This window comes from Trachemys scripta, chromosome 22 (assembly GCF_013100865.1).
Source record: "Trachemys scripta elegans isolate TJP31775 chromosome 22, CAS_Tse_1.0, whole genome shotgun sequence".
Classification (NCBI taxonomy): Eukaryota; Metazoa; Chordata; order Testudines; family Emydidae; genus Trachemys; species Trachemys scripta.
Window position 1 is genome coordinate 14,156,201 of NC_048319.1, and position 26,805 is coordinate 14,183,005.

Sequence of the window (26,805 nt, forward strand, 5' to 3'; positions counted from 1 at the left end):
GGGGAGCTTGGGAGAATGCATGTAAATCTATGAGAAACTGACAAACAAGGCTGGTATCACTGATGAAGAGGAGGCAGTAAGGAGACATGATAAGAGACAATTAGGCCAATTAGGGATGAGCAGGGATGAGGACAAGAAGTTTGAACTTGGTTCAAATGAAAAAAAAGTATTACAAAAGGTTTCAGAGTAGCAGCCGTGTTAGTCTGTATCTGCAAAAAGAAGAACAGGAGTACTTGTGGCACCTTAGAGACTAACAAATTTATTAGAGCATAAGCTTTCATGGACTACAGCCCACTTCTTCGGATGCGAAGTGGGCTGTAGTCCACGAAAGCTTATGCTCTAATAAATTTGTTAGTCTCTAAGGTGCCACAAGTACTCCTGTTCTTCTTTTTGCATAATATACTTAGATCACCCAAACTTGTAATCTCACTTAATATAGCAAGTTAGTTTGACAGGATTATTTTCCATAAATCCCTGTTGATTTGCATTAATCAGTTATCTCCTTTAATACTTATTAATCAATTCCCATGTCAGCTGCTCCATTATATTGCCTGGGATTGGTCAGCTGACCAGCCTATAATTACCCTGGTCATCCTGTTTACCTTTTGTAAAAAAATTCACATAACATTAATTTTCTTCCATCTTCTGGAACTTCCCCAGAATATCGGCATTAATGGTCCAGCAAGCTCCTCAACTTGCATCCAAGAGTTTTAAAAGAGCTGACTATTTTGACCTGCTGATAAGCTGACCTTTAGTAGCTGCTGTTTAACACTCTCCAGTGGAATGAAAATTGTTAATCACCATGTGATGAGTCTGTATAATCTGTATTTCCCCAAATATAGAACTGAAATATTGAAAATTTCTGCCTTTTCTGCATTATTTCTGATGAGTCTACAAATAGTAATGGACCAGATCCTCACACTGGTATCTTTTTGTTCCTAGAATATTTTAAAAAACTTCTCCTTATTGTCCTTAACTCTGCTGGCCAAAGATTTCCCCTTGTGCTCCTTTTCTACAATTCCTAAGGGATTCAAATGAATAACTACTGATTTATATTCATTACTATCAACCTCCCCTTTTTTTTTTAAATAGCTGCCTTCGCTTCCCCTTTAACCAGCAAAGCCTCCTTCCTCAATTGTGGCTTTTTGGGCATCTAGTAAGGTGCTCTTAAATGATTCCCAGTTATCATTCACATTCTTCTGATTGGTTGCAACACTTCTTGAGTTAGGAGACTGTCCTCTAAGGTATCTTTTACTTTATGCAATAATAAAGAAGGTTTTCAAAGCCAAAAAATCCCATTTATTGAAAAGAAACACAACTGCTTGGGAAACAGGGCAAGGGGGTGGGGTAGGGAACGGTACAATCACAGATTTGTGTGTGTCCTGTCTGGAGTGGTGTGCAATGAGTGCTGCACTTCAGGATGGCTATACTGCGTGGTGATGGGGGTTGAGTGCAGTGGGTAAGGGTCGTAGTTTGCAGGGCTGGGTGGTGAAGCTACAGGTGTTGGAGGCAGCTGGTGGTGACAAGAACCCAGATGTTGGGGAAAGTGGGTTGGAGTGACATGGGGGCACACGGGAAAGAGTTTTGGGACAAGGGCTGCAGGGGGGGAGAGGGGGACCTGGTAGTGCATGGCTATGAGTGCCTGGATAGTCTGCTTGGTGCTCCATTATGCTTATCAGCCGATCCGTGCTTTTCTGCTGGAGCACCGCGCTTTTGTGCAGGCCCTCCTCATTCTGCTGGTGGATTCTCCTTTCACTCTCCCGCCACTCCTACACTTTTTGATTTGCATTACTTGAATGTTGCATTACTTCATGCAACATGTCTTCCTTGCTTCTATGGGGCCTCTTTCTGATTCTTTGGAGCCTTTTGGCAGGTGATAACACTGACGGCTGAGATCTCAAGGTTGCATCTGTAAAGGCAAAATGCAACACTTAAGAGGCAGCATTGTTCACACCAGACAGAGCAATGATTCCCCTATACTTAAGGGCAAGCACAGTTTACACAATAGCATAATTTGCCCATCCCAAAGCGAGTGCACATAAGCCCACGGGAGCCCCAAAATAGTGAGTAAGCACAGGGTCAAGTGTGACTGATTGTTTCATGGCCATACTGTCCTCTGGGTTTCTGTGCCATGGGAGAGCCAACAGCAGCAGGGGGCCCCTATCCTGAACACTGTCCCCACATTTTCCTCAGGAGTTCATCCTGGAAGATATCTCGCTGCTGAGGGTGACCTGGGAAGGAAGGGAGGGTCTTCTACTTCTGTCCTGGCCCATATGCAGCTTGCCTGTGTGCAGCAATGGTTCCCCCATCCCTCATGGCACAGTGGTGCGGACAAATTAGCCTTACTGGGACAAGGACCACAGTGGCTCTCCTGAGAAACCTGCACAAGCGCATTGCCCAAGTTCTGGATGAGACCTTTGAAGAGATGACTGAGGCCAATTACCACGATGTGAGAGCACATCAACGCCCTATCTAGACATGCATGCAGCCCTAATCCTCCTTGCCCCAAGAGCCCCCACTGAATCACTTCCTTCCCAAAATAAAAGCCGCTTACCGGGAACCTCCTCTGGTGTTTGTCCTTCCCCCAAGCACCAGCCGCCGCGACTGGCTACCTTCCTCCTGGCTTGAGAACAGCTCCTGGCTGCAGACATCTAGGGATTCTGGGGTGCCTTCCTCTGCCTCAGCACACTCGCTCCTGCTTTGCTGCTGCTGCTGCTCCTCCTCCTCCCTTGTTGAACTGGGCTCTGAAGTGTCCATGGTGGTACTCAGAGTGGAGGTGGGGTTACCCCAAGTATCGCATTCAGCTCTTTGTAGAAATGGCAGGTCACGGGGGCAGCACCGGAGTGGTTGTTTGCCTCTCAGGCTTTGCGGTAGGCATTCCGCAGCTCACTTTAATCCTGCACTGCAGTGCGTCCTGGTCATGGCCCTTTTCCATCATATCCCTTGATATCTGCCTGAAGGTGTTGTAATTCCTATGGCTGGAGCAGAACTGGGACTGGACAGCTTCCTCCCCACAAACACTGAGGTCCAGCACCTTGCCATTGCTCCATACTGGGGATCGCCTGGCGTGTGGAGGCATGGTCACCTGGAAAGATTTGCTGAGAGCACTCCACGCCACGCCGGGCTGAGCAAACAGGAAGGGGATTTTCAAAATTCCCAGAGAATTTAAAGGGCGGGTCTGATGGTTGGTCACCTGAGGGCAGGGCAGTAGAATTCAAAGTAATAACCAGAGTGGCTAGAACAGGCATTGTGGGACACTTCTGGAGGCCGATCCGAGCGCATTAACAGGACAGATCATCCATGCTGGCGCCATGGCACTCCAGCGGGGGCACATCAAACGTTATTCCACTTGCCGAGATGGAGAACCAGGAGCGCTCTAGCCGCGAAGTCAGAGCGCTCCACGTGCCTTGCCAGTGTGGCAGGGGAGTGAGCTAGTGCGCCTGGGGCTCCTTTATTGTGCTCTAACTCACAAGTGTAGCCAAGCCCTCAGTGTCTGACTACTCTGGTTTAGTAAATAAAAATAATCAGAACTGAATGTATTTTAAAAGCTTTTGTAACTTTATCAAGACTTCCCTCACCCCTTGGTTCTTATTCTGGATCCCAACTATTGGGGATATTTCATATACTCCGTCACTTAAATTGTTTGAAACTGATTAGTGCAACTTTCTTTAATTAATATAGTCTTTTTTCCCTCATCCAGGCTTTCGAAAAAATAGTACATCAGTTCTTGTTCATGTCAACTAAATAAAACTTGGAATTTTTAGGCAAAAACCACTTTTAAGTGGCATTCTAAAAATGTGTATGTATAGTCTTGTTTCCCTCCTTTCTCCTTCAAATTTCCAACATCTCAGTTGGCAGAGGAGTATTTGGCAAACGTCAGGTGGATTAGTGCTGAGTTTTGGCAGTGTTTTTTGTGGGATAGGAGCTAGGGAAGGGGTAGCTTCAAAATAGGGTTTTTTCAGTCACTAATTAGTTAAAATTTTAAGGCAAGAGGAGGCCATTAGATCATTTCATAGTCTGACCTCACATATAACATAGATCATATAATTTCACCCAGTTACTCTTGTATTGCCCCTAATAACTTACCGTGAAGAATTAGTCACAAATGTAACTAATTCCACACATACACTACTAGAATGTTAGTATCACAGTTGAGCACTTGAATTAGGAAATGTCAAAGCTAAGATTGTACACAGCCTTAACTCTGCCCCTTTGTGCATGTGTAAAGACTATCATAATTATATGATCACATTCTAGTTCTCAAATGACAAATATCTATAGTATTATAACCTTAAATACACATTTATCATCTTGGAATACCTTTTTCAATTTTTGGCTTCTGTGGTGCGTAGCAGGGTTGTCAACAATATTTGTATGAGGTTCTTAGGATCAACAAACCCTTTTCTCTTCCAACTTCTTTACCAGAGTACTGGTGGGACAGGCCTTCTCTAGAGGATGGAGAGGGCATTTCTTGCTAGCTTGATCCTTTCTTGGTGTAAGAAGCAAAGACCAGTAGTTTTTTGTCCAGGTGAGTGAAAAAGCATTCATCCTCCTGTCCTTCCCATCTTAGGCTTTGTCTACACTGCAAAATTTAAATCATCCTAAGTTAAGTCAACATACAGCTCCACACTAGCTCCTTCTGTTGGCGGTGTGCGTCCTCCTCAGGAGTGCTTCTACTGAGGAAACTGACAGTGTGGAGCAATGACAGCCTGGAGCCCTGACGCTGGGGCTGACAGTCCGGTGGGGGAAGAGCCCAAGCCTGGCGGCCTCCCAGTGTGAGGGATTGGGGGAAGGAGAGCCCAAGTCTGGCCATCACTTGGGCTCTCCTTCTCTTCTCCCCCCCCCCCCCCACTTCCTCCCTAGTCCCTCATCAGGAGGTGGCAGCAGAACTCTGGGCTGTCAGGAGATGTTAGCCAATGGGCAATGTAACTACATCAACCTAAGTGCTCTGCCTCTCATGGGTGTGGAGTTAAGTCAGAGATGCAGTCACTTTCGTAAAGGGAACACAGCTTGCTCCTAAGGTAATCATGGACCTGATATGTTTCTATAGACTTCATTTCCATGTTCAGATCCAACCTTTGACAGTGAGGTAATCCCTTACTAGCATATATCGGCCACTGTGACTGAATTTAACATCCAAAACAAAACTATCTGTCACTGGGGTCTTCTGGTTCTTCAAAAAGTTTGGAATGTTTGTCACAGAGGACTGATGCCCTCATGTCACAGAGTCTCAAGGATCCTTTGCTGCTGCTGTAGACAAGGATTGCAATGATGCGGGTGAAATATGATTCTATGATAAGTCGATGTAGTGGGCGACTTGCATTGGCAGGAGCAGCATTGTAGTATAGACAGTTAGAGCTAGATCAACATAAGCTGCCTTATGTCAACTAACTCTGTTGTGTAGATCAGGCCTTAGAAATATCTGAACCACCACTCCTTGCCGGGGGTCTGTTATCTAGGGTTGCTTAAAAATCTACGATTTAAATAAAAACTAGATTTGTTTAAATTGGATTTATTTTTTTTTCTTTTTAAAAATCTGTTTAATTTTAAACTTGAAATAACAACCTGTGCTAAGTCTTAAACTCCCATAGTATATTTATGTTAAATAAAAAATAATTCAAGCAGTACATGTTTACTGCTGAAGTTTTAAAGAAAGTCAAATCACTGAACTGGTGGAAGTCAGTTAAGCACCTGGAATATGCAGAAGAATATTTTCTTTATTTCAGTTCATTCAAAGCTGTAAAAGCAGGAAGGCTTATTTTCCGCCTCCAGTCTCTGAATTAAAGAGAACAGGAGTACTTCAGGGACTCCTGGTCTTTTTGTGGATATAGACTAACATGGCTGCTACTCTGAAACCTGAATTAAAGAGGTCTGTGACTATGAAATTAAATTTTAGCCCTAAAATCTTCAAGGGTATGGGGACCAGAAACAATCAGTTCAATTCACTGACTACAGATAATACATCCTTTAATTTATTAAAGTACATATGTTCTCAAACTTCTTATGTATCCAGAAATATTTACTTAACTAATGAAAAGTTTTTTAAATGTCTTGTGCATTTTTAATTGAATTTAAATTACCATCCAAATGCAGCTTAACACAGATCATGAGTAGAGAAATTAATCATCTAATAATAAAAACTCCCATTTTTAACCATATTAAAAATTAAGAATTTTAAATGTATATTAAGCAATTATATTGTATGGATATGGTGTATGCTCCTGTCTAGCAGGCAGAAGTACCACATTTAGTGAAGAGGAAGTCTGTGAGGTGACCTACGACCCACCCACTATAATTCACCCTTGCAATAACGGGATGTCCCACGTGCAGTCTGTCTGTGCCTCTTTGACCCGTCAACTTCCCTAATCCCTCTTAGAAAAGGGGTGCATGATGCTCATATTCTTCGCTGTGATTAGTGAGGGTGGCTTTTGTTAATTTGACCATTTCCATTTATTTATTGCTTGCTAACTCGTGCACCTCCTAATGTAGGGATTTAAAAAAAAAAATAGTCCTTGTACCTATAATTTCCCCTCATGGTCCCACAAGAGCATCAACTTTAGGCTCCTCAGCCATCACCTCTCTTGGATGGAGACCTTTGTCTTTGTCCCTCCTAACCAGGGTTTTTCTGGGCTTCATAGTTCCTTGCCTGCCCTGAGAGTTGCTCCAGGAAGGCAGACTGCCGAACAGGCCTGTTTCTGCACTTTGCTACCTCCTCAGGCTATAAACAGTGTAATTGCCGCAGTTAAGTTACCACACAGCTCTTTCTAAGCAAGTACATTTATTCTTAAGGTACAAGCATTAGAACATTCAAAAAACAAAACAAGCTTGCATGGATACCCATAAGCTTAACAGAAATCATCTCCCCAAGAGCTCCAGTTGGTGTCAGTCCTTTCAACCATTCCCTAAGGATTGGGGCCCTCCCCTTGGACAAAGCTGATCCTGTCCATTTTGCTAGATCAGAACAAAGACTGACTCAGTTTAAACTCAGGCTCTCTAGTCCTTTCTTTGTCTGTTGGCCTCTGGAAAGTCCATTTTGAACTAATAAAAGGGAGCCTCCCCAGGGGGTGGCACCTCACTCTGGAGGTGTTACGTGAGGGAATTTGCCTAATTACCCTTGCTGTTTGTAGTTCCTAAAGGGATGTGGTTACCCTCCCCCATGGAATTGTATATAATCCCTGTCCCATAATGATACATAAACTTAGTATGGTAAGATCTCACAAAGAGATTGTAGGCAATTGCCTAAAATGTCTAAGTCCCTGTAATGTTCTGTTAAAGAAACTTGTGTGACAAATTTGGCTGAGAAAATAAGTTGTTGATTTGGGGGAGAGGGGATTGTATCGGGAGGTCAGCAACTGACCAAAGAATAAAGGAGCAACCTGTTTATCTCCTTAGAATGTGAGCACAGGTGCAAGCCAGGACTGGGTTTATAACTGAATGCATGTAATGTTAAGTGTAGCTGGTCCCAGATTTAGGAAATGGCATTGGGAGCTGGCATTCATTTAATTTTCATCTAATTGCAAGTATTTTTGTAAAATTGATAGATCTGCTTGTAGTAAAGATCTCTTCAGTGCTGTTTATACCAGTGTGGGCCATAGCCAATACGACCTGTATGGCCCTGAGGATGTCACATGGACTGCAGCTGTGTGCTGATTGGACCGCAGGTTAAGAACTGCTGGTTTATACCATTTCTCTACAAAGTTTAGTTGGAACCTTGCCATGTTCAGGTGGAGACTTTCTAATGGTCATTTACCAACAATGATGTAACCTACCAGAAACTGGTTGCTGGATGAATTACAATTTTACACTTTGAAACATGAGTTTCTTTCTTTCAGCTCTTGCTCATAGTGGTAAGTGTCTGACTATCTTTCTTTCTGCCTAACTTTATGTGAAGCTCTCACGTATGCCTAAGGATCAGAAACGTCTTGGAATGAAACCTGTACTGAAGGGATTGCAAATAATTGTTTGTTTTTAGGGGTTTTGTACTCCGCATCTGGGCAGGCAGTGAGTGGCTGATAAAATTGTGTTGACTGGGACTCTGGAGTAAGGATGAGTAATCTTCGGTCACGTTTCACATGCAATGCGTTGAAGTTTCCCAAGTCATAAAATATTATCATTAATTCCTTCCACAAATATCAAGATAAAGGATTAATTTTGATATCTTCCAGTTGTGTTGATTGGGGACTCTGGAGTAGGGAAGAGTAATCTTCTGTCACGCTTCACTCGCAATGAGTTCAACCTTGAGAGTAAGAGCACCATCGGGGTGGAATTTGCCACCAGGAGCATCCAAGTGGATGGGAAGACGATAAAAGCCCAGATCTGGGACACTGCAGGGCAGGAACGATATCGTGCCATAACGTCAGCGTGAGTATTACCCAGCACCAGCTCTCTTCTGCTCCACTTCTACTGTGGCTGGAGATGCATGAGAAAGAAAGAAACCAGTTTTACTTTCTTCTCCCATGGTTAATCTGCAGACTAAATAAATATGCAATCGGTGAGGCTCAATAAAGCAGTGGTTCTCAACCTTTCCAGACTACTGTACCCCTTTCGGGGTACTCAAGACAAATCAGACTCCTAAGTTTCACCTCACTTTAAAAACTACTTGCTTACAAAATCAGACCTAAAAATACAAAAGTCACAACATACCCATTGAAAAATTGCTTACTTTCTCATTTTGTTTGTGTATGAAATGTTAGTTTGTACTGACTTCGCTAATGCTTTTTATGTAGCCTGTTGTAAAACCATGCAAATATCTAGATGAGTTGATGTACCCCCTGGAAGACCTCTGCATACCCCGCATATGCCTGGCTGAGAACCATTGCAGTAGAGAACCACTACAATGCTATTTTTAGTCACTTTTCAGAGTACAAACACACTATAAAAAGAATGACTATATTAAGACTTGGGGGTGGGATGGGGAGGAGTCTAGATGAATATGGTGGAAAGTATTGCTCAGTTGGAATGATACTGTATTTAAAGTAGACTATGCCATTTAGGGATGTAAGAGTTTAACCAGTTAACCGATAAGGTTGATGCTTATTGGTTTCTGTCAATAATTAAACTCTGTCCGGGGTCCCTCTCGGCTGCCAGCCACGCGTTTCTGGGGAGCCCTGGGCCTGAGTGTGGCAGCAGGGAGCCCCCTGTAAATGTGGGGGTGCTGCAGCACCCCCTCGGCCCTAGTTCCCCAGGTAAACATTTAATTTTGTAACCGATAAAATTTTAATCAGTTACACAGTTACCGTTTTTACATGTTATTTACATCCCTAATGCCCAGGGCTGGCTTTAGGAAGTGCGGGGCCCAATTCGAATGTTTTCGGCGGGGGCCCTGGCAGGGATGACTTTAATACATGGAAGAAATGAAAGGTTTTTTATTTACTTTCCATAACTATAGAAATAATAACAAAATTATATATTATGTACATTGCTGGCTGGAGGCAGGGCAGGGGCTGACTGGAGGTAGGATCTGGCTGGAGGCAGGGCAAGGAGTGCGGGGCTGGCTGCGGGCAGGGCGGGGGGGTGGGGCTGGCTGGAGACGGGCTGGTGCGGGCAGGGCAGGGGGTGTGGGGCTGGTGCAGGCAGGGGGTGCAGCAGGGGCTGGCTGTGGGCAGGGGGTGTGGGGCTGATGCAGGCAGGGGCTGGCTGCGGACAGGGGGTGCAGGGCTGGCTGCGGGCAGGGCAGGGGGTGCGGGGTGCAGGGCTGGCTGCGGGCAGGGCAGGGGGTACAGCAGGGGCTGGCTGCGGGCAGGGCAGGGGCTCCCCTGCTTCTAGTGCCCTGGCCCTTTAAATAGCTGCCAGAGCCCTGGGGAAGCAGCAGGGCTCCCGTGGCTATTTAAAGGACCAGGGCAGCAGAGGCAGCTGGAGTCCCGGTTCTTTAAATAGCCATCGGAGCCCCCCGTTATCCCAGGGCTCTGGGATATATTTAAAAGGCCCGGGGCTCCCCTGCTTCTACCGCCCCGGCCCTTTAAATAGCCAAGGAAGCCCTGGGGAAGCGGAGGGGCTCCAGCAGCTATTTAAAGGGCCGGGGCGGTAGAAGCAAGGGGAGCCCGTGAACTTTTTAAATAGCCCCCAGAGCCCCTCAGCCCTACCCCAGGGCTCCAGAAGTGGGGCTCTGGTAGCAATTTAAAGGGCCTGGGGCTCCAGCCCCTACTGGGAGCCCCAGGCCCTTTAAATTGCCCCCTGGGGAAGCCGGCCACCCCTGTAGGGCGTACTGGCGGCGGCAAGGGCACAGGGTCCGATTCAGGGGAATCGCCTGAATCTGCCTAAAGCCGGCCCTGCTAATGCCATTAGGTAACCCAGAAAGTTCTGTCTGATTCGCTCGCTGCCTAAAATGTACTACCTTCATTAGGTGTTTCAGTCACATTAAGAGTAGTCTCTCTTAATAAATGGGCATTATTTGATCCTTTAGTCCAGGCATGCAGGCCCAAAAAAATTTAGAAGTGCCCATTGACTTGGTTTCCAATTTGAAACATCTGGGATTTGGTTTTCAGAGGTGCCACCTAGTTCTGAGATCCTTTCAAATAAGAGGTCTTCTCAAAAGTGAAGGCTGTCTTGATATTATCTGCTGGCATTGCTGAGGGTTGCACACTGCTGAGATAAGTGCATGGTTTATCCATTCATATTAATTTACAGATTTGTATTGCAATAGTTCCTAGAGACCTAATCAGGCATTAGGCCCTATTGTGCTAAGCACTGAGCGTGCGCACACACACCACAGAAGATGGTCCCTTCCCCATTGAGCTTACCTACCATTCCCTCCCCCAAAAGACAGGCAGCATTTTTTTGTAGTTTAAAAAGAGAATAAGTAAAAATTGTGCAATCTGCTTGGACTTTTTTCTTATAGTGGTGGTTCCTCACATGCCCCAAACTAATGCAATCTGTAGGGCTCGCTATAGAAATTAGATCCTGACTACTGCAGAGAATGCTGTGCCTTGGTGGAGTGTAGGCATATATTACTCTTTTTTTTTTTTTTTTTTTTTTTTTAATTGGAGCACGAGAGAAACAAGTAAACTCAACCTAAAGACTTAAACTTGAATCTAATTGGGGAAAGAAAATATTGTGTTTAAAAAGTAGACTGTTCAGATCCCAATCTCAGTTTGTCTGTCGCATACAGGCAGAATGCTGGCATCCCAAAACACAGGACTTTCCTCTTTTAGAGGAAGACAACTAATGTGGTTGGGAGATGGGTTATCTGAAGCCACATTCTGATGAGCTGATTGGACCTTTCTGATGTCATCAATGGACTTTGTCACTGAATTGTGGACAAAAAGCGTCCATGTCCATTGTGTTAAATTGGATGGGTGTGGGGCTGAAATGTTGACTTTTGCGGTTATGGCATTCTTTGGGGACAGATGTGAAGAGAGGAAGTTGCAGGAGCAAGGAGCCCCTGATTAAAGGAGAGAGTGACTATTTTAAACTACCCCACCCCAACTGCCAGGTGGTGGGTGGGTGGGGGTGTGTGTGTGTGTGTGTGTGTGGTTTGTTTGTTCCCTTTTAGCCACTCAAGTCACTTGCCATGTAAAAGTTAAATGTTAAAGGAATTGAGTTGAAATTGGCTGCTGTGACAAACTTGTTGAAAGGGCAGCTCATGTTCTGGGATAATGGGCCAAGGGGAAAAGGGTCCAAATACCCCAGAGAATCTTTTTTTTTTTTTTTAATTTAAAAGATGGGGAGGGCTTAGTCAAATGTCCATATTGGTCTTTTTTTTTTTTCCTAGTAACTTCTTCTCATAGATCTTTGCACTATGAAATGTAACTATTACATAAACTCAGCAAAACTTTTGAACAGAAGTCTCCTGTTTTTCTTATTCTTTGAAACGATAGTGAGTTTCTCTTTATGCTGCTAATATGTCCTGCTTAAAATAGCCTCCAGATTTGTCAGTGTTTTGTTAAATACATTTCAGTTTTCTGAAAATCCCATTTTTAAAGTTTAAACTTGCTTTTCTCTTTTTAAAGAAAAAAAAACAACCCTTAGTGCCCTTTTTTGAAAATAAACATTGAAATGGGAAAACTAACTGTAAAACGTTGGTGTAGATCCCTGAGCTGAATTCCTTCTAATGCAGTGTAATCTTTATGGTTTCAGCTATTACCGTGGTGCCGTTGGGGCCCTCCTTGTCTATGACATTGCCAAACATCTCACCTACGAGAATGTTGAGCGTTGGTTAAAGGAGCTCCGGGATCATGCAGACAACAATATTGTCATCATGCTGGTGGGAAACAAGAGTGACCTGCGCCATCTGAGAGCTGTGCCCACCGACGAGGCCCGGGCTTTTGCAGGTTTGTGAACTGCATGTTTTATCTGTTAAGCTGGTGTTTTACCTTCAGCATATGGTGTGTGGCAGACTCAAGTACTCCATCTCGGACAAGGGGCAGCCTTCCATTTGGAAGTTCTAACTTGAGGGGTGATTGTATTTAAAAAAAAAAAAACAACCTGGCAATGGAAAAAGTGCACTTAAAGGTGGAACAGCAGTGTTTGGTTGGTCTCTTTTGAGACCCAGAGCTAGGAAGATGTCTTGCAAACCAGTGATGATCCTGTTCCAGGGCTGCCTGATATCTGAAGCACAGACTCTTCCTATTTGCTTGTCAGGCTGGGAAGAGGAACAAAGATCTGGATGAAAAATGTTGCTGATGTAAAAACCAATCTCAAAGTATCTTGAGGGATGAATAAAGAAGAACATAAAACACCAAAAAACTAAACTTTCTCTGAGTATTACATTCACTAAAGAGTGAAAGGTTTGGGTTGAACAGAGCTTTACTTCTGGCAGTGGAAATGGTTTAAAACCCTCCCTGCCTTGGTGTTGGCTAACACAATGTAACTGAACAAGTCACAGATCTCAAGAGACTAAATGGATCTTTCCCCTGCGTGTGCTACTGAAACTCAGTGCAATATGGAATGAGAGGCTGCAGCTCCTACTTCAGCTGTTCCATCACAGTTAATGATGGGGGCAGGGTCTGCAATGCAAACTTCCAATTTAAGGTCTCCCATTTTGCCAGGCAGTACGGTAACGTCATATGTGCAGCATTTAAACGTTGATGTGGTACATGATCTCTGGGGAGGGAAGGCACTCCCAAGGGTAGCGAGTTGTATGGGCCCGTGGTCCCCAGGCTCCAGCAAATTCAGGGCCCGGAGGGGCCCAGCTCCACCAATGTTAGGGGCTGGGTCTCTCCCCCGCCCCACCTGCCGCCCCTGTGTGCTTTTCCCCAAGCATCCCTGCCTGCCTGGGCAGCTGCCCTGCTGCTCCATGCTGCGCTCCCTCGCCTGCCGCTGCCGGCTACAAGGGAGCGGTGCCGGGGGCAGGCTGAGGCGGCTGCTGCGCCTGTGGAGGGAGGAGGCGCATGGCACATGCCTCTTGCAGGCAACTCTGGGGGTATCGGGGGATGGGCTTATCCTGGCTGGGCTTCCTGAGCAGCAGCCTGGGGGGGCTTGGGTGAGTGTCATGCCAGGGAGGGGCCCCCCCTTCCCCAGAGCTCGCTGCTGCCGGTGGGGAGAGGGTGTGTGTGTGTGTGTGTCCGTCCGTCCGTCCGTCCCCTCTCTGGGCCCCCACCAACCCTGGGGAAGCCTGCCTGCTGCACCCCAAACTCCTTATCCCCAGCCCCGCACCCCAAACCCCCTCCCCGTCTCAGCCTAGAGCTAGCACACCACCTGCAACCAACCCCCCCTGCACCCAATACTCCAAACCCCCTCCTGCACTCCAACCTCTTATCCTAGCCCAGAGCCCGCACCCAAACTCCCTCCCAGAGCCTTAGGGGAGTGGGGGGGGGCACTTGGATCCGCCTCTGGGCACTCCTGTTTTATTGTTTCCTACCCTTTCTAGTGTGCTGTCTCCAGGGAATTATTGGATGTGGGATAACAGAAGTCCTGCTTTTTCCAAGTCAGTCTCTCTGGGAGTGGAGTGAGGATGAATCTTGCAGTTACCCATCTACATGACTGTGCCTGTGCTATTGCTCAGAGGTACTTCTGTGTTGCTGGGAGCTGCATCACACTGGTAGTTTCAAACTGCTGTTGGCAACTGTAGAGGAATAATAATGTGCAGGGCAGGGACCCTGTTGCTTGGCAGAAGAGGGACTGAAAGGAGGGAGATGTGCTCAGACTCTGGGGATTGCTACTGTTAATACGACTATAACTAAATAAAATGGGGTGCCAGATCCATTTGAGCAAGTAGTGGAGCTTCTCCTGTCGCACAGAAAACAAGACGGGGGGCCAAGGCCATCTAACCCAAGAAATCTAAGGTCTAGAATTCAAAAGTGCTGCTAAAGTCTTTAACTGAATGATCTGTTCCTTTTTACAGAAAAAAATAACTTATCCTTTATCGAAACTTCTGCCCTGGATTCCACAAATGTCGAAGAAGCCTTCAAGAACATCCTCACAGGTATGGCTTTGCTTTTTGACTTGCATGTCTGCAGTATGACACACTAAAGGGTTTTATGTGGGGAAAAGCTCACGAGAACCTCTATAGGAAAGGCACCTATCAGCTGGATCCAAGACTGGAGTCTTGCATGATGATGAGTACAGTGGAGACAGACCATTAGGGACAGCAGGTAACTTCTGAAGCCCTTTTGCTGGTTTATGATGCTAAGAGGATCTGGCAGGGATTTGTGCCCTTGCAGTTGCTGCCGATGGATACCAGTGAACAGAAAGGTTCTTGGTGGTGGTGGTTTTATTTTAAATCGGGGCACTAAGGGCTGGATTTGGTTTTGCTTGAACTCAGATATGTGATGTTTTCTTTCTTTAAGGGGACCCACCAACTGCATTTTCTCTTCTGGAGGCCCACCATTATATATACACTGAGTATGCCGGTGCATACACACGCCACTGTCTTTAAATTTAATCTGAATTTAATTGACTCTTTTTAATGTTTTTTAATTCAAACATGAAAGAAAAGGACAACTATGTGCTATCCATACTAATACTGTACATGCTGTCACACAGGGCTGCGGAGCCCCGTTTAAAAGGGGGAGTGGGGCGGCCTCCAGCTTAGCCTTGTCCCCGCTCAGCTCGTCCCAGCTCCCTTGCTCTTGCTCTCTCAGCCCCGCCCTCTCTTGTGAATAGAGAACTCTATTAGGGCTTGTGCTCCCTGTAGTTTAAGGTAATCGCTGCTTTCTTTACGGGGGAGTGGAGGACAGGCTACATACAGCAAAACAAAGGAACGCACAAAACAATCCTGCAGGCTGTTCTTTTCCTGGGAGAGAATTAGCCTCTCAAGATCCTTTTATGTCTGGGGGACCCAACTGAAACAGACGCCAACACGGATCCCCTCCCAGCAAGAAGGGGGGCACACATGCCAGTCTTCCTCTGCATCAAGGCGAGAACACTCCTGCTGCCCTGCTCCCAGACCCTCTGCTTGGCTCCCCCCAATCCTTTGCTTTTGTTCTCCCAGCTCTGTCCCTTCTGCAGCTCCAGTCAGCACCTCTGTCTCTGTGGCTGGGTCATGATCACTCCTGACTGTCCACTTGCTGGCTCTGGCTGTATGCTCCAAACTGCTGTTGCTGCCTGAATCCCGCTGCCCAGGTGGAGTGAGAGTGGGCTCCAAATGGCGATGGCAGCAGGCAGCACAGAGGAAGCAGCCAGAGCTATCTACCAGACAGTCAGCAGTCTGTGCATGCCCTGGAGGCACTTCCTCTGTGCTGTGGCTGCTGCCATCCAGATCCTACTCCTCACGCTGCTGCCCGCTGAGTGCAGTGGGGGAGTGCCTCTGGGGCACATGCAACCCACCTAGACCCTTCCCACAACCCACTGGTGGGGTGGGAAACACTGCACTAGTGAAACGGTGGAAGTGTTGAATCTTAGACCAGTCTACACTAGAAAAGATTTTCTAAATATAGCTATACCAGCAAACCCTCTCAGTGGAGACACAGCAAGAGGGTGTTCTTGCGGGTGTAGTTCACCACGTGAAATAAGCTATACTGCCAGAAGCACTTCTATGCCAGTATACATGCATCTACTCTAGGGCTTTTGCTGATATAAAAAGCCACTGTTGCTATACAGGCAAAAGTTTCTAATGTAGACCTGGCCCTAAACAGGAAGTGATTAACGCTGTTTAAGGTGAGATTTTAACAAAAGCACCTTCCCAATCATGTTTCACTCCCATTTTAGGATAATTCTACCAGTTCTGTAATTCAGCATAGTTGATGAGACTTGAATTTCTAACAACAACGTTCTTTCATTAAAAGCTTTTTGGAAAGGCGGGACAGGCCCAATTTTGTTTTCCTCAGCTGTGCTGGTGACTTTTAGGACCCCCTGCATTCTATAAAATGTCAACATTCCTGGCACATGCAGGCACGAAATATTTTATGAATGTGCTGCTAATCTCTCAAGTGCTCTAGTTCCACACCAAACTGGGATTCGGGTTTGCTATTGTAATTGAGAAGTTGGTGAAGATCAATGGGACATGAGACATATGAAAGGGAAGCCAGAAGCAGAAACAACTAGTAAAACAACACTAGTAAAACAACATCTAAAGCTGTCCCTCCTTTTAATAATAAAAAAAAAATTTATCTGGTAGGGCTCTATCTACCACTTATTTACCTTGCTGCAATTGTTCCAAAGCACAGGTTTATTCCTGGGGGAATTCTGCACCACTGCACAATGCAGAATTTATGCAAAATTAATGTTCTGTGCAGAATTTCACTTTTCCCCCCCAGAGAATTTGTGCTGCAGAGCTGCTGGATGCCACTAGGGGCTGCTGGACCCTGCAGAGCCTGGCTCCCCAGGTTGCAAATAGAGGTCATTGTGGGGGATGGGGACTAGAGGGTTCCCAGCAGCTGCAGTTCCCAGCATGCCCTGAAAGAAGGTGGTGTGTGGAGCAGCCAGCCTGGTGGGGGTGGAGGCCCTGTGGAGTGTCAGCCCTGCACAGCCCAACACTGAAATCACCACAGGGTACTCGATATAAGTCCCATCTGACCATCATCAGGCTGTCTCTCCCTCTGGATCTCTGGGGGTGGAGGGGGACAGGTGTCTGGGGGGGGGGCACCCCACAGCTGGATCTCTGCAGGGGGAAGGGGGTGTGGGTGTCTGGGCCAGGGGGTGTCCCATGCAGCCCCCTCCAGTCTCCTCTCCCCCCCAGCAGTGTCCTCTCTTTGGGAACCTCTATATGGCAACACTACAGGTGAAGGGTGAAAAAATGAGACTAGACTAAAAGACTGGAGGGGCAGAGTTTTCCTCCAAGATGTGCCCAGCTGCCGCATGTGACATGCCCAGACTGAGGCACCTGACAAAAGCATGACAGAGAATCAGGAGCTGGGTTGTCGTGGGAGTTTCTTTAACTCGCTACTCCGGGGGAATTAAAGGCCCCAAGGGACTAAGTTTGTGTGCAGCAGAAAGAAAGGAAGGAGACCAGGCCTTCCTGCTCCCCATCTCTGAATCAAAGGGGGAAACATGAGAGAAGGAAATACAAACTTAAAAAAAAAATCTACAGATCTGCACAAACTTGCCTATATTCTGGCAGTACAATCTCTATGCAAGGGCAGGCTAGTGGGTGACCAGAGCTGGCTGAAGGCAGTAAGAACAACCTGAACAAGCCTCCGCCACTGTGCCACAAAGAGTAGTGTTAGGATCTGGCTTCGTGGAACATATATGTGGATCAGCCAGGACAGTCAATAGGGAAAAAACTTTGTACTAAAGCCTTTGGGCTACAAGCCCCACTGTAGGAAATCTCTCACACACAGATGAAAGATCATACACCAAGGGATGAAGGGCATCTGCCATATGTTAGAATATAGTTCCCTGTCCTTAAAGGAAGGACTCTAATAACCACCTAAGTCCTTTTCAATCATGATTCCCGAACTCTTTTTTTTTTTTTTTTTTTTTTTTGCCATAGCATCACACTGGGCTAATGTGATACTTGTATGTATAAAGAAGGAAATATCAAGCGGGTGTAGAGTTGCTCCCTATAGTCTGTCTCAACAATCTTTACTGCAGGAGTCTCAAACTCAAATGACCACGAGGGCCACATGAGGACTAGTACATTGGTCAGAGGGCCACATTTACTGACACCTCCCCCCTGCAGCCCTCGGCCCCACCCCCACTCCACCCTTTCCATGAGGCCCCACCCCTTCCCTGCCCCCATTCCAACCCCTTCCCTGAAATCCCCACCCCAACTCCGCCCTCTCCCTGCCCCCAGGGGGTGCAGGAGGGGTGTGGGGTGTGGCGGGGACTCGGCAGGGAGTTGAGGTGAGGGGTGCGGCATTGGGCTCAGGGCAGGGGTTTGGGGTGTAGAAGGGATGCAGGGTGCAGTGGGGGGTTCAGGGAAGGGGTGCAGGGTGAGGCAGGGGGTTGGGATGCAGGAGGGGGGCAGGGGTGCAGCAGGGGGCTCAGGGCAGGGTGCAGGAGGGGGGCAGCAGGCTCAGGATAGTGGGTTGGGGTGCAGTGGGGTCGGGGTGCAGGAGGAGTGTGGCGGGGGTTCGGCTGCAGGAGAGGTTCGGGGGGTGGGCTCCGGCCCAACGTGCACAGGGGGCAGGGTAGGCTGCCTGCCTGCCTGCCTGCCCTGGCCCCGCTCCAGGAAGCCGACGGAACCTGGGGAAGGAGGGGCGCAGGGGTGTGTGTGGCTGTTGCTTTAGGCACCGCCCCCAGCAGCTCTCATTGGCCATGAACGGGGAACCGCAACCAATGGGAGCTGCTGAGGGCGGTGCCTAAAGCAACAGCCACAAACACCCCTGCGCCCCTCCTTCCCCAGGTTCCGTCGGCTTCCTGGAGCGGCATGGGGGCCGGGCAGGCAAGGAGCCTGTCCTGCCCCCAGTGCGCGTCGGGCCGGAGCCGCTCTAGGTAAACGCTGGGGGAGGGCGGGAGGGGCCCAAGGAGCTCGCGGTATTGCAGGGGAAGGGGCCTGGGATGTAACTTGGTGGGTTTTTAAAACCTGAATTTCTGTAGCCTTATTGAATTACACTCAGGAGCTATGTGTAGAAGCTGATGGGCCATTGGGATGGGTTCAAGGTTCCCAGTATATCCAGCATAGAGACCCTGGTGGGCTGCATGTTCTAGAGCCTTTCAGAAACCCAGCAGGGTTTGGTAGTCCATGGATCACAGTTTGAGACCCTCTGGCACAGAGAGCACACTTATAAAGTTTGCAGACAATACCAAACTGGGAGGGGTTGCAAGTGCTTTGGAGGGTAGGATTAAAATTCAAAATGATCTGGACAAACTGGAGAAATGGTCTGAAGTCAATGGGATGAAATTCAATAAGGACAAATGCAAAGTTCTCCACTTAGGAAGGAACAATCAGTTGCACACATACAAAATGGGGAATGACTGCCTAGGAAGGAGTACTGCGGAAAGGGATGTAGGGGTCATAGTGGCCCACAAGCTAAATATGAGTGAACAGTGTAACACTGTTGCTTTTTGGTTTTTTGCAAACATCGTTCTGGGATGTATTAGCAGGAGTGTTGTAAGAAGACACGAGAAGTAATTCTTCCGCTCTACTCCACTGATTAGGCCTCAACTGGAGTATTGTGTCCAGTTCTGGGCGCTACATTTCAGGAAAGATGTGGACAAATTGGAGAAAGTCCAGAGAAGAGCAACAAAAATGATTGATGACCTGTGAAGGAAGATTGAAAAAACTGGGTTTAGTTAGTTCGGAGAAGAGAAGACTAAGGGGACACAATAAGTTTTCAAGTACATAAAAAGCTGTTACAATGAGGAGAGGGAGAAAAATTGTTCTCTTTAACCTCTGAGGATAGAACAAGAAGCAATGGGCTTAAATTGCAGCAAGGGCGGTTTAGGTTGAACAGTAAGAAACTTCTTAACTGCCAGGTGGTTAAGCACTGGAATAAACTACCTAGGGATGTTGTGGAATCTCCATCATTGGAGATTTTTAAGAGCAGCTTAGACAAACACCTGTCGGGGATGGTCTAGAACAGGGGTGTCAAACACACAGCCCGCAGAGTTATTTCCTGTGCCTCCCCCCCTGAGCGTGCCCCATCCCCACTCCTCTGCCTACTTCCCATCGCCAAACAGCTGTTTGGCAGTGCTTAGGACTTTCGAGGAGGGAGGGGGAAGGAGTGGGAATGTGGCACGCTCAGGGGAGGAGGCGGAGAAGAGGTGGGGCTGGGGCAGGGATTTGGGGAAGGAGTTGGAATAGGGGCAGGGAGGGGGCGGAGTTGGGGCGGGGACTTTGTGGAAGGTGTTGGAATGGGGGTGGGAAGAGGTGGGGCAGGGCCTCATGGAAGGGGTGGGGTCGGGGCTGGGGGCAGAGTGGGGGGCTTTCATCTCTTTATATGAAAAAGTGTCAGTGATGCAGCCCTCGGGCCAATGTACTAGTCCTCATGTGGCCCTCGTGGTGATTTGAGTTTGAGATCCCCGGTCTAGAAGATAATCTCATCAGTGCAGGGGACTGGACTAGATGATCTCTGTGTCCCTTCCAGTCCTACAATTCTATGAATCTATAATAACACAAACAAAGAAGCTTATTTCTGAAAAAGCTTTTAACCTGACCATGTTCCTTCTGAAGTGTTACGAGGCCATTAATCCTCCTGCTTCAAGGCATGATTGATTAGTTTGAATCGGAAAGAAATTACTTTACTTTATGATCTAGTACTGCATTATGGGACTCTGGCTTTCACTGACCCGTGTGTTCCAGATCACCATGGGAGAGACAAGGGCTGGTACAGTTCAGCGGTAACAGCGTTCTGATATTCTTGTAGCAGTTGACCAAAGTTGAAGTGTGCCGTGACCACTGGAAAGAGCTGCTGATGCATAAGTAGAAGTTTAACAAACATCCTGTTTAACAATAATGCTTCTGGATGGTGTGACTTGCTCTTTTATATAGGACATGCCCTTGAAAATGGGTTCTTTGTTTAAGGAGTTAATCTCCTCTTTCTGCTTATACGCCACTAAAGGCCCATCAGCCATATCCTCTGCAAATTGGTGTCAAGCAGCACTTTGGAGGAGAAGTTGGCAGCAAGAGCAGATTAATTCATTAAACAAAGATCTAGTTTTCATGATGTCCTTAACAGGGCATGGGCGGAAGAATACAGCTATACAACTGATGAGGAAGCTGTTCAAAAATAATGGCTTTCAGAGGTGTCAGTGGGTATTAATATTCTGCCCTGCATTGGATTAAGCAAAAGCAGAATTTATGACTAAACTAGAAGAGATTTGGGATTAGCTAGATAACACTGTATAAACCTTGTTTTGGCAAGGTAAACAGCCTCCTTTTGGGGCCAAAAGGGTCTGCTGTGGGTAAGCACTAGGGCTGGTTAGACTAGATTACCCTTGAAACTCTTCAGTACTACATTCTACAATGTCCTTTCTGTGGAATGTGCAAATACCTTGTTGGAGCAAATGTGTTTGTCTAGGCTCTCACTAATAAGTCTGTTCTCATTTACAGAAATCTACCGCATCGTCTCACAGAAGCAGATTGCAGATCGATCTGCACACGATGAGTCTCCCGGCAACAATGTAGTTGACATCAGCGTCCCGCCAACCACCGATGGACAGAAATCCAACAAACTCCAGTGCTGTCAGAACCTGTGACCTGTAGATGCTGTCTGTGCCCCTGGCATCGTCTGTGCTTCAGTTAGAAACTTGTGTGGGCTTCTTTCAAATATTTCCTGTGATTCAGTGACTCCCTGTGTTCTTCTCCACACCCCTCCCCAACTCCCTTCTTTCATCTTAGAGCTTGAATTGTAGGGCTAACATTCCCTTGCCTCTGAAATTCCCTTTTGAATGTGATGACTTTTGGGCTTGAAATGTAGGCACTGATCTGGTAGACATATTTGTTGTGGAATATCTGCTGCTGGATGTTATCCCATGAAGCACTCTCCTCAAATGTATATTTTTATTTTTGTGTGGGAGAGGAGGCATGGGGACTTGGTTAGAACGGCTGAAGAAATAACTCCATTTAGGTTTTCATTTATCTCATAGTCGGACTTTTTCACAGTCTCTTATGTGAAACATGGGGGAAAAATTAAAAGATAACTAGTCTACCAAATGTTCTGTTTTCTGTCCAGATGAAGTTATCAGTGAGGTTTTTAGTGGCTGCACACATGAGTGGTGTTGAAAATAACCTCACTTATGTAATTCCCCTGAATGCAGAGTTAATCTGGCTGTGCAGTTTACTGTTTCTTGCCTGGGAAATCTTCTCTACTCTTAATTTCTTTTATTTGGGATCAATGAAGTATGTCTGCATTGCATTATTTGCCACGATGGATGCCTGTTCAGCTCTGGGCAGGCAGTATGAAGTGGCTTAATATTTATTCTTGGCTTTGTTAATGAACATTAATGTACAGTAAGTGCCAGCATATTAATTTTAAGGTCCTTTTGCAAGCTGTAGAACTAGGTTAATTTTATACTGTAGATCAGTGTCTGGAGGAGAAATCCTCTCTAATCCCAGAATTTTTTTGCATGCTGCTTACTCACTAGGTCTATCCCTAAATCCGTTTGAGTGAGAGTAAAGCAATATTTTCCTGTCATGTACATACCTGCACTCGTAAGGTTTTTTGGTTGTTGTAGAGAAACCCAATACTTTCTACATTTTGTAAAACTTATGCAGAACCATAGCATCTTGGATTTTCTTTCCATTATCGTTCACTATTGACCTTGTGCTTAATTTTTTTCTTGACCTCTACTAAACTGTATAAAATTCCGCGTAATACACACTGTCCTGCTACTTCACTCTTAGCCTGTTTTCTGAATTGCAGCTTGTAACTTCCAAATATGACTGATCATCTGTCATCAGGAGGGCTAACAACTATATAAAACTGGTTGAATGGGAATAATTTTATCACAAACTTGTCAGTTGCTTGCTAGCTTGTGAAAATCCTCTGTGGGGAAGGGTTCATCGGTCACCAGCTCTGGTACTGTTGCATCTTTGCAGTAAACAGTGTTGTGTTGAAAGAGTACCAGGTGAAATGATCAAAACGAAGCGTTGGGAGCACCCGCTGTCCTCGAGCGGCTAGCTAAAGCAACTTGCTTCCAAATTCTGAGTCCAGGCCTCACTTGACACATCCTACCTTGCATGTCAGTGAGAAGTTGTTTTTTATGTTACAAAGTGAATCTGAAATTGTACATTGTGTGCTTGGGGTGGGGTGGGGAGTTAACATTCCAGTCTCAACTGTTTTGTATTTGGTTATGTAATAAAATTAAGGGCAGTGAACTCTGATGGCTTTTCTTTATAAGATGTCCAGCCAAATGCATTGAATTTTACAAATAGAAGGCCAGAGTTTTAAGCTAAGCAGTCACATGGTCTCAGTACTTCATAGTTTTACATACATTATTTAAACTTAACCTGTTTTCTAGTACATTCATCACAGTCATTGGCCAGGGTTCATTTCAGGCTGTGGGACTATGCTCTAGGTGAACGATCCCCATCTCATGGGGAAGGTATTTATCCCTCCTGGGAAGTGGTGGGGTGCTGTCCCAGTGCTGGAAGCACTCTCGGCACATGACACTAGCACTAATAACATCCTGAGAATAGGACTCCTAGCAAGCCTGAACTGGAACCTTCTCCTTCTGGTGTGTCTGAGCCATTGTGTGACTTGCAGTTGGTATTTGGAGGCTGGCAGGGGAAGCACATCATGCATAATATATTGAAAACAGTCTCACAAAGGTTTGAAAATATTCCTTTCAAGAGCAGGCAGCCACTCTTGGAGCTGGAGTGCTTTGTTTTGTTTTTTAAAAAGCTCTTTCAACAGAACACTTGATAGAAAGGAGTGAGGAGCAGTCCCTGAGTACTTTGATGGCACGAGGAAGAATTGTGCTGTTAAGAGGCCTTAGTCCAGGGTAATTTACTAATATGGTGATTACCCTGCAAAGCATTTGTTTCTAAAGGTGAACTTCACCTGCCTCTCCTCTTGTTAGCAGGTGAGAGTTTTTCTGGCTAGTTTGAGAAGCGTTGAGAGAAGCAGTAGGTGTCATAATTGGTTAAATTCCTAGGCTCTGGCATAGAAACATTTTTACTCCTGGGATTTGTGCAGAGCTCTGGGATTTGGCTCAAAGCCCTAATAAAAAATCCTTGTCCAGGGCTCAAGTACAACCAAGCGTCTTGCTTACTGAAGAGATCCTGTGCTATTTCCCCACCTGTCCGAAGAGATCCTGGCACAACGAGCTGCTCAGTTGTGCTCTCCCCTGGTGATGAAGGGTGACTACACTGCCCACGTCACAGCTCTGTTGCGCCTGGGCTGTAACATGGGCAGTGTAGACAGACCCTTAGTTTTCTGGCTGCCCTCCAGCCCATACTTGACACAAAGTTGTTTTTGTCTGCAGAGGTCGGTTGCTTCATTAGCCTAGGTCTGGACTGTTTCCCACAGGCTGTTCTGCAACTGTTTGCAAAGTCAGCAGAGCACAAAACTCTTCCCCCTCCTATGAGGATGAGATGATTTTGCCCAAGGTATGCCAGAGGCCATTCGCACTAGAGAACGGGCACTTACTGTAGTCTTAAGTCTTATTAGCTCTTCAATGTCTTCCCATGCATAGATAGGAAACCTTAATGGGGTTACCTTGTAATCTGAAGTACCTTGATTCTCCCCCATGCCAATCCCATACACTTCTGAAATTTACTGTGATTAGAAAGCACTGCAGGTGCCTGCTCTTGGAGTCCATGCAGAAGAGAGCTAGACAAAGGAAGCTTTCTGATACTCAGACCTGGAGCAGCTAGAACAAACCTTCAAATAAACTGTACAGTAGTGCAGATTATTACTACACTTTCTTGACACGAAAAAATTGAACTCCGCTTAGCTGCAGCATAACTCCATAGGAGTCCCTGGCATAACCTCATTAGCTCCAGAGCCCAAATTTGTAGTGCAAGGAAAAATAAGAAGGGGTACACTTCTGTCCTTAGTCACTTATCTCCAATGGGGGCATTTGCATGTCAGTGAGAGCAAAATTTGTCTCATAAATTAAAACTCCTTTTTACAGAAAGCTGCCTGCTCAAGGAAGCAAACAGGTTCTGTGGGAGTTAGTTAAATCTTCACAAAGCTTGTTCCCCAAGTCCCTGCTTCACCCAGACACTGCAAACAGTGTTAGCTTTCAAAACTTAGTTAAAACTAACTTCAAAAACATCTTCCACTATCAAGTGTGGATGGTCTGGTTGTTGTCTCCATTTAGAAGCTCCCTGCTGAGTTTAAATTTATTTCGGTCTTGGATGGGGCCATGATAGCAGCATCTTTTACTAATTAAATAACTAGTTAATCACTATTGAAGCTGTTTTGGAGAGGAGGCAGAAGACCAACATTAACAAACACCCAATGTTTGTCACTGAACACATGCACAGCGGAACCTCATTACATCCTGTTCTGATCAGGGTTCTCTTGTTAAATCTCACATTCATTTCTGTCACATGGGGAAGTCTCAGTAACTGCCTATATGTCATTGAACTCAGACATGTAGGACCTCTCAGCCGGTTTTTATGGAGTTCACCTCTGATGTGCAAAGCAAGCAAGTGTGGTCCAGTGGAAAGTTTAAATCACTAAAATTGTTATTGCAAAACTCCACAATGACTGTCTGCTCTAATTGTTGAATCCCTTTGTTAAAAGGACTCTGTGTGTGTCTGCTGTAGAAGTGTTTGCAGAGGGGAAAGGAATATGATTTCCTCTCTTTCCTCCCACCACAGCTCCTTAGAGTTATATCAGAGGGAGCTGACTATATGTGGTGCCTCTACAGAACCCCCAGCCTGTGGGAAAAGACCTAGTATATTTGTCCATTTTTTTTATATAAATATCAAAGTGGGAAATTCATATGAATCAGGAGATATCTTCACACTGCAAGACAACTGCTCTTTCAACTGGAATTGTTAGGCTGCCATCTTGATTTTGAGGACCGGTCTGTGCCTTTGCTATTTGAACAGGTCACTCACTGAAAGAAGCCAATTTGCTTTGAAAATCTGCTTCTGTGTTTGGCCAGTAACATTTTGATTTCTGTGTGCTAGCCCTGTGGGCATAGAATGCTATCATGGCCTTGATCTATCAGTGGTGTGAAATTGAGTCCATCTGTGCTCTGTGATAGGAGAGTCTCCATTCTGAACGTAAAGGAAGAATACCTTCCTTAGACATTTTGATCTCAGTAGAAAAATACAAACCTAATAAGGTATTTCATAAGCACCTACTGAGGCCTTTCCCCCCTTCCTAACAGTAAAGGAATTTACACTAATTAAGGACCCTGCTCTTTTGAAAGTGGCAAAAGTCAGGCAATTTGGAGTGAAGGCTGAAATTGTCCTTCACTGGTCTACAGCCTGTTAGGGCTGAGCTTGGAGACTCATGGTTTCTAGAACAGACCCTTAACAGGACTGTAATGTAGAATTGTGTAGTTCAGACTGATGAGCAGTGGGGTATTTCCAGAAAAAAGTTATGATTTCCAAGGCTGCTTCATTACAGTTATTTTCACTATCACCATTTTTTTTGGTAGAGTGTAGTCTATCAGGCTTTGGGCTATAACACTGGACCTTTATGCAACTGAGAAGAGGTTCCTGTCACTTATTTTTACTCATGGTTAATGTGTTCAGTTAAGTGCAATTCACTTTGTAAATATATATATGCATCACTTGATTTTTGTGCATGGTTATTATGTATTGTGGATATAAAGATTGCCAAACCAAATTGTGTGTAAATTATTTTGTTCTAAACATTCTTAGAATAAGATGGGAATCTGTTGCCTTTGGAACTAGCAAGGTAAAAGGACTGACCTACCAGAATTGAGGTTAACAGATATTACGTTGCCTTTGCTAGTGAGATGGATAGTTTTGGGGGGGTGCCATGTCTGATTAGTAGGTGGTGCTGTGTCAAGGGGAGTTCACAAGCACACAGCTATTAATGACATTCTTTGAGAGGCCATTGGATTGACCCTTATCCCTTGGAGCAGTGGGAGCCCACCACTCTCTCTACATTG

The 26,805-nt window shown here is 45.9% G+C and overlaps 1 protein-coding gene across 3 annotated transcripts in view; it reads left to right on the forward strand.

The window, feature by feature from the left end:
* Positions 1-26,516, forward strand: part of RAB11B (RAB11B, member RAS oncogene family) — a 37,275-nt gene extending 10,759 nt beyond the window's left edge. The window contains exons 2-6 of one of the 3 annotated variants that reach the window (XM_034754987.1): positions 4,426-4,528; positions 8,166-8,361; positions 12,076-12,269; positions 14,282-14,362; positions 21,314-26,516. In XM_034754987.1, coding sequence (XP_034610878.1) covers positions 4,456-4,528; positions 8,166-8,361; positions 12,076-12,269; positions 14,282-14,362; positions 21,314-21,459 — 690 coding nt within the window. In that variant the 5' untranslated portion in view covers positions 4,426-4,455 and the 3' untranslated portion in view covers positions 21,460-26,516. Of the gene's footprint in view, positions 1-4,425; positions 4,529-8,165; positions 8,362-12,075; positions 12,270-13,807; positions 13,945-14,281; positions 14,363-21,313 lie in introns of those variants that run through there. The other 2 variants (XM_034754988.1, XM_034754989.1) reach the window with 2 other exon arrangements.
* Positions 26,517-26,805: the final 289 nt, after the last annotated feature.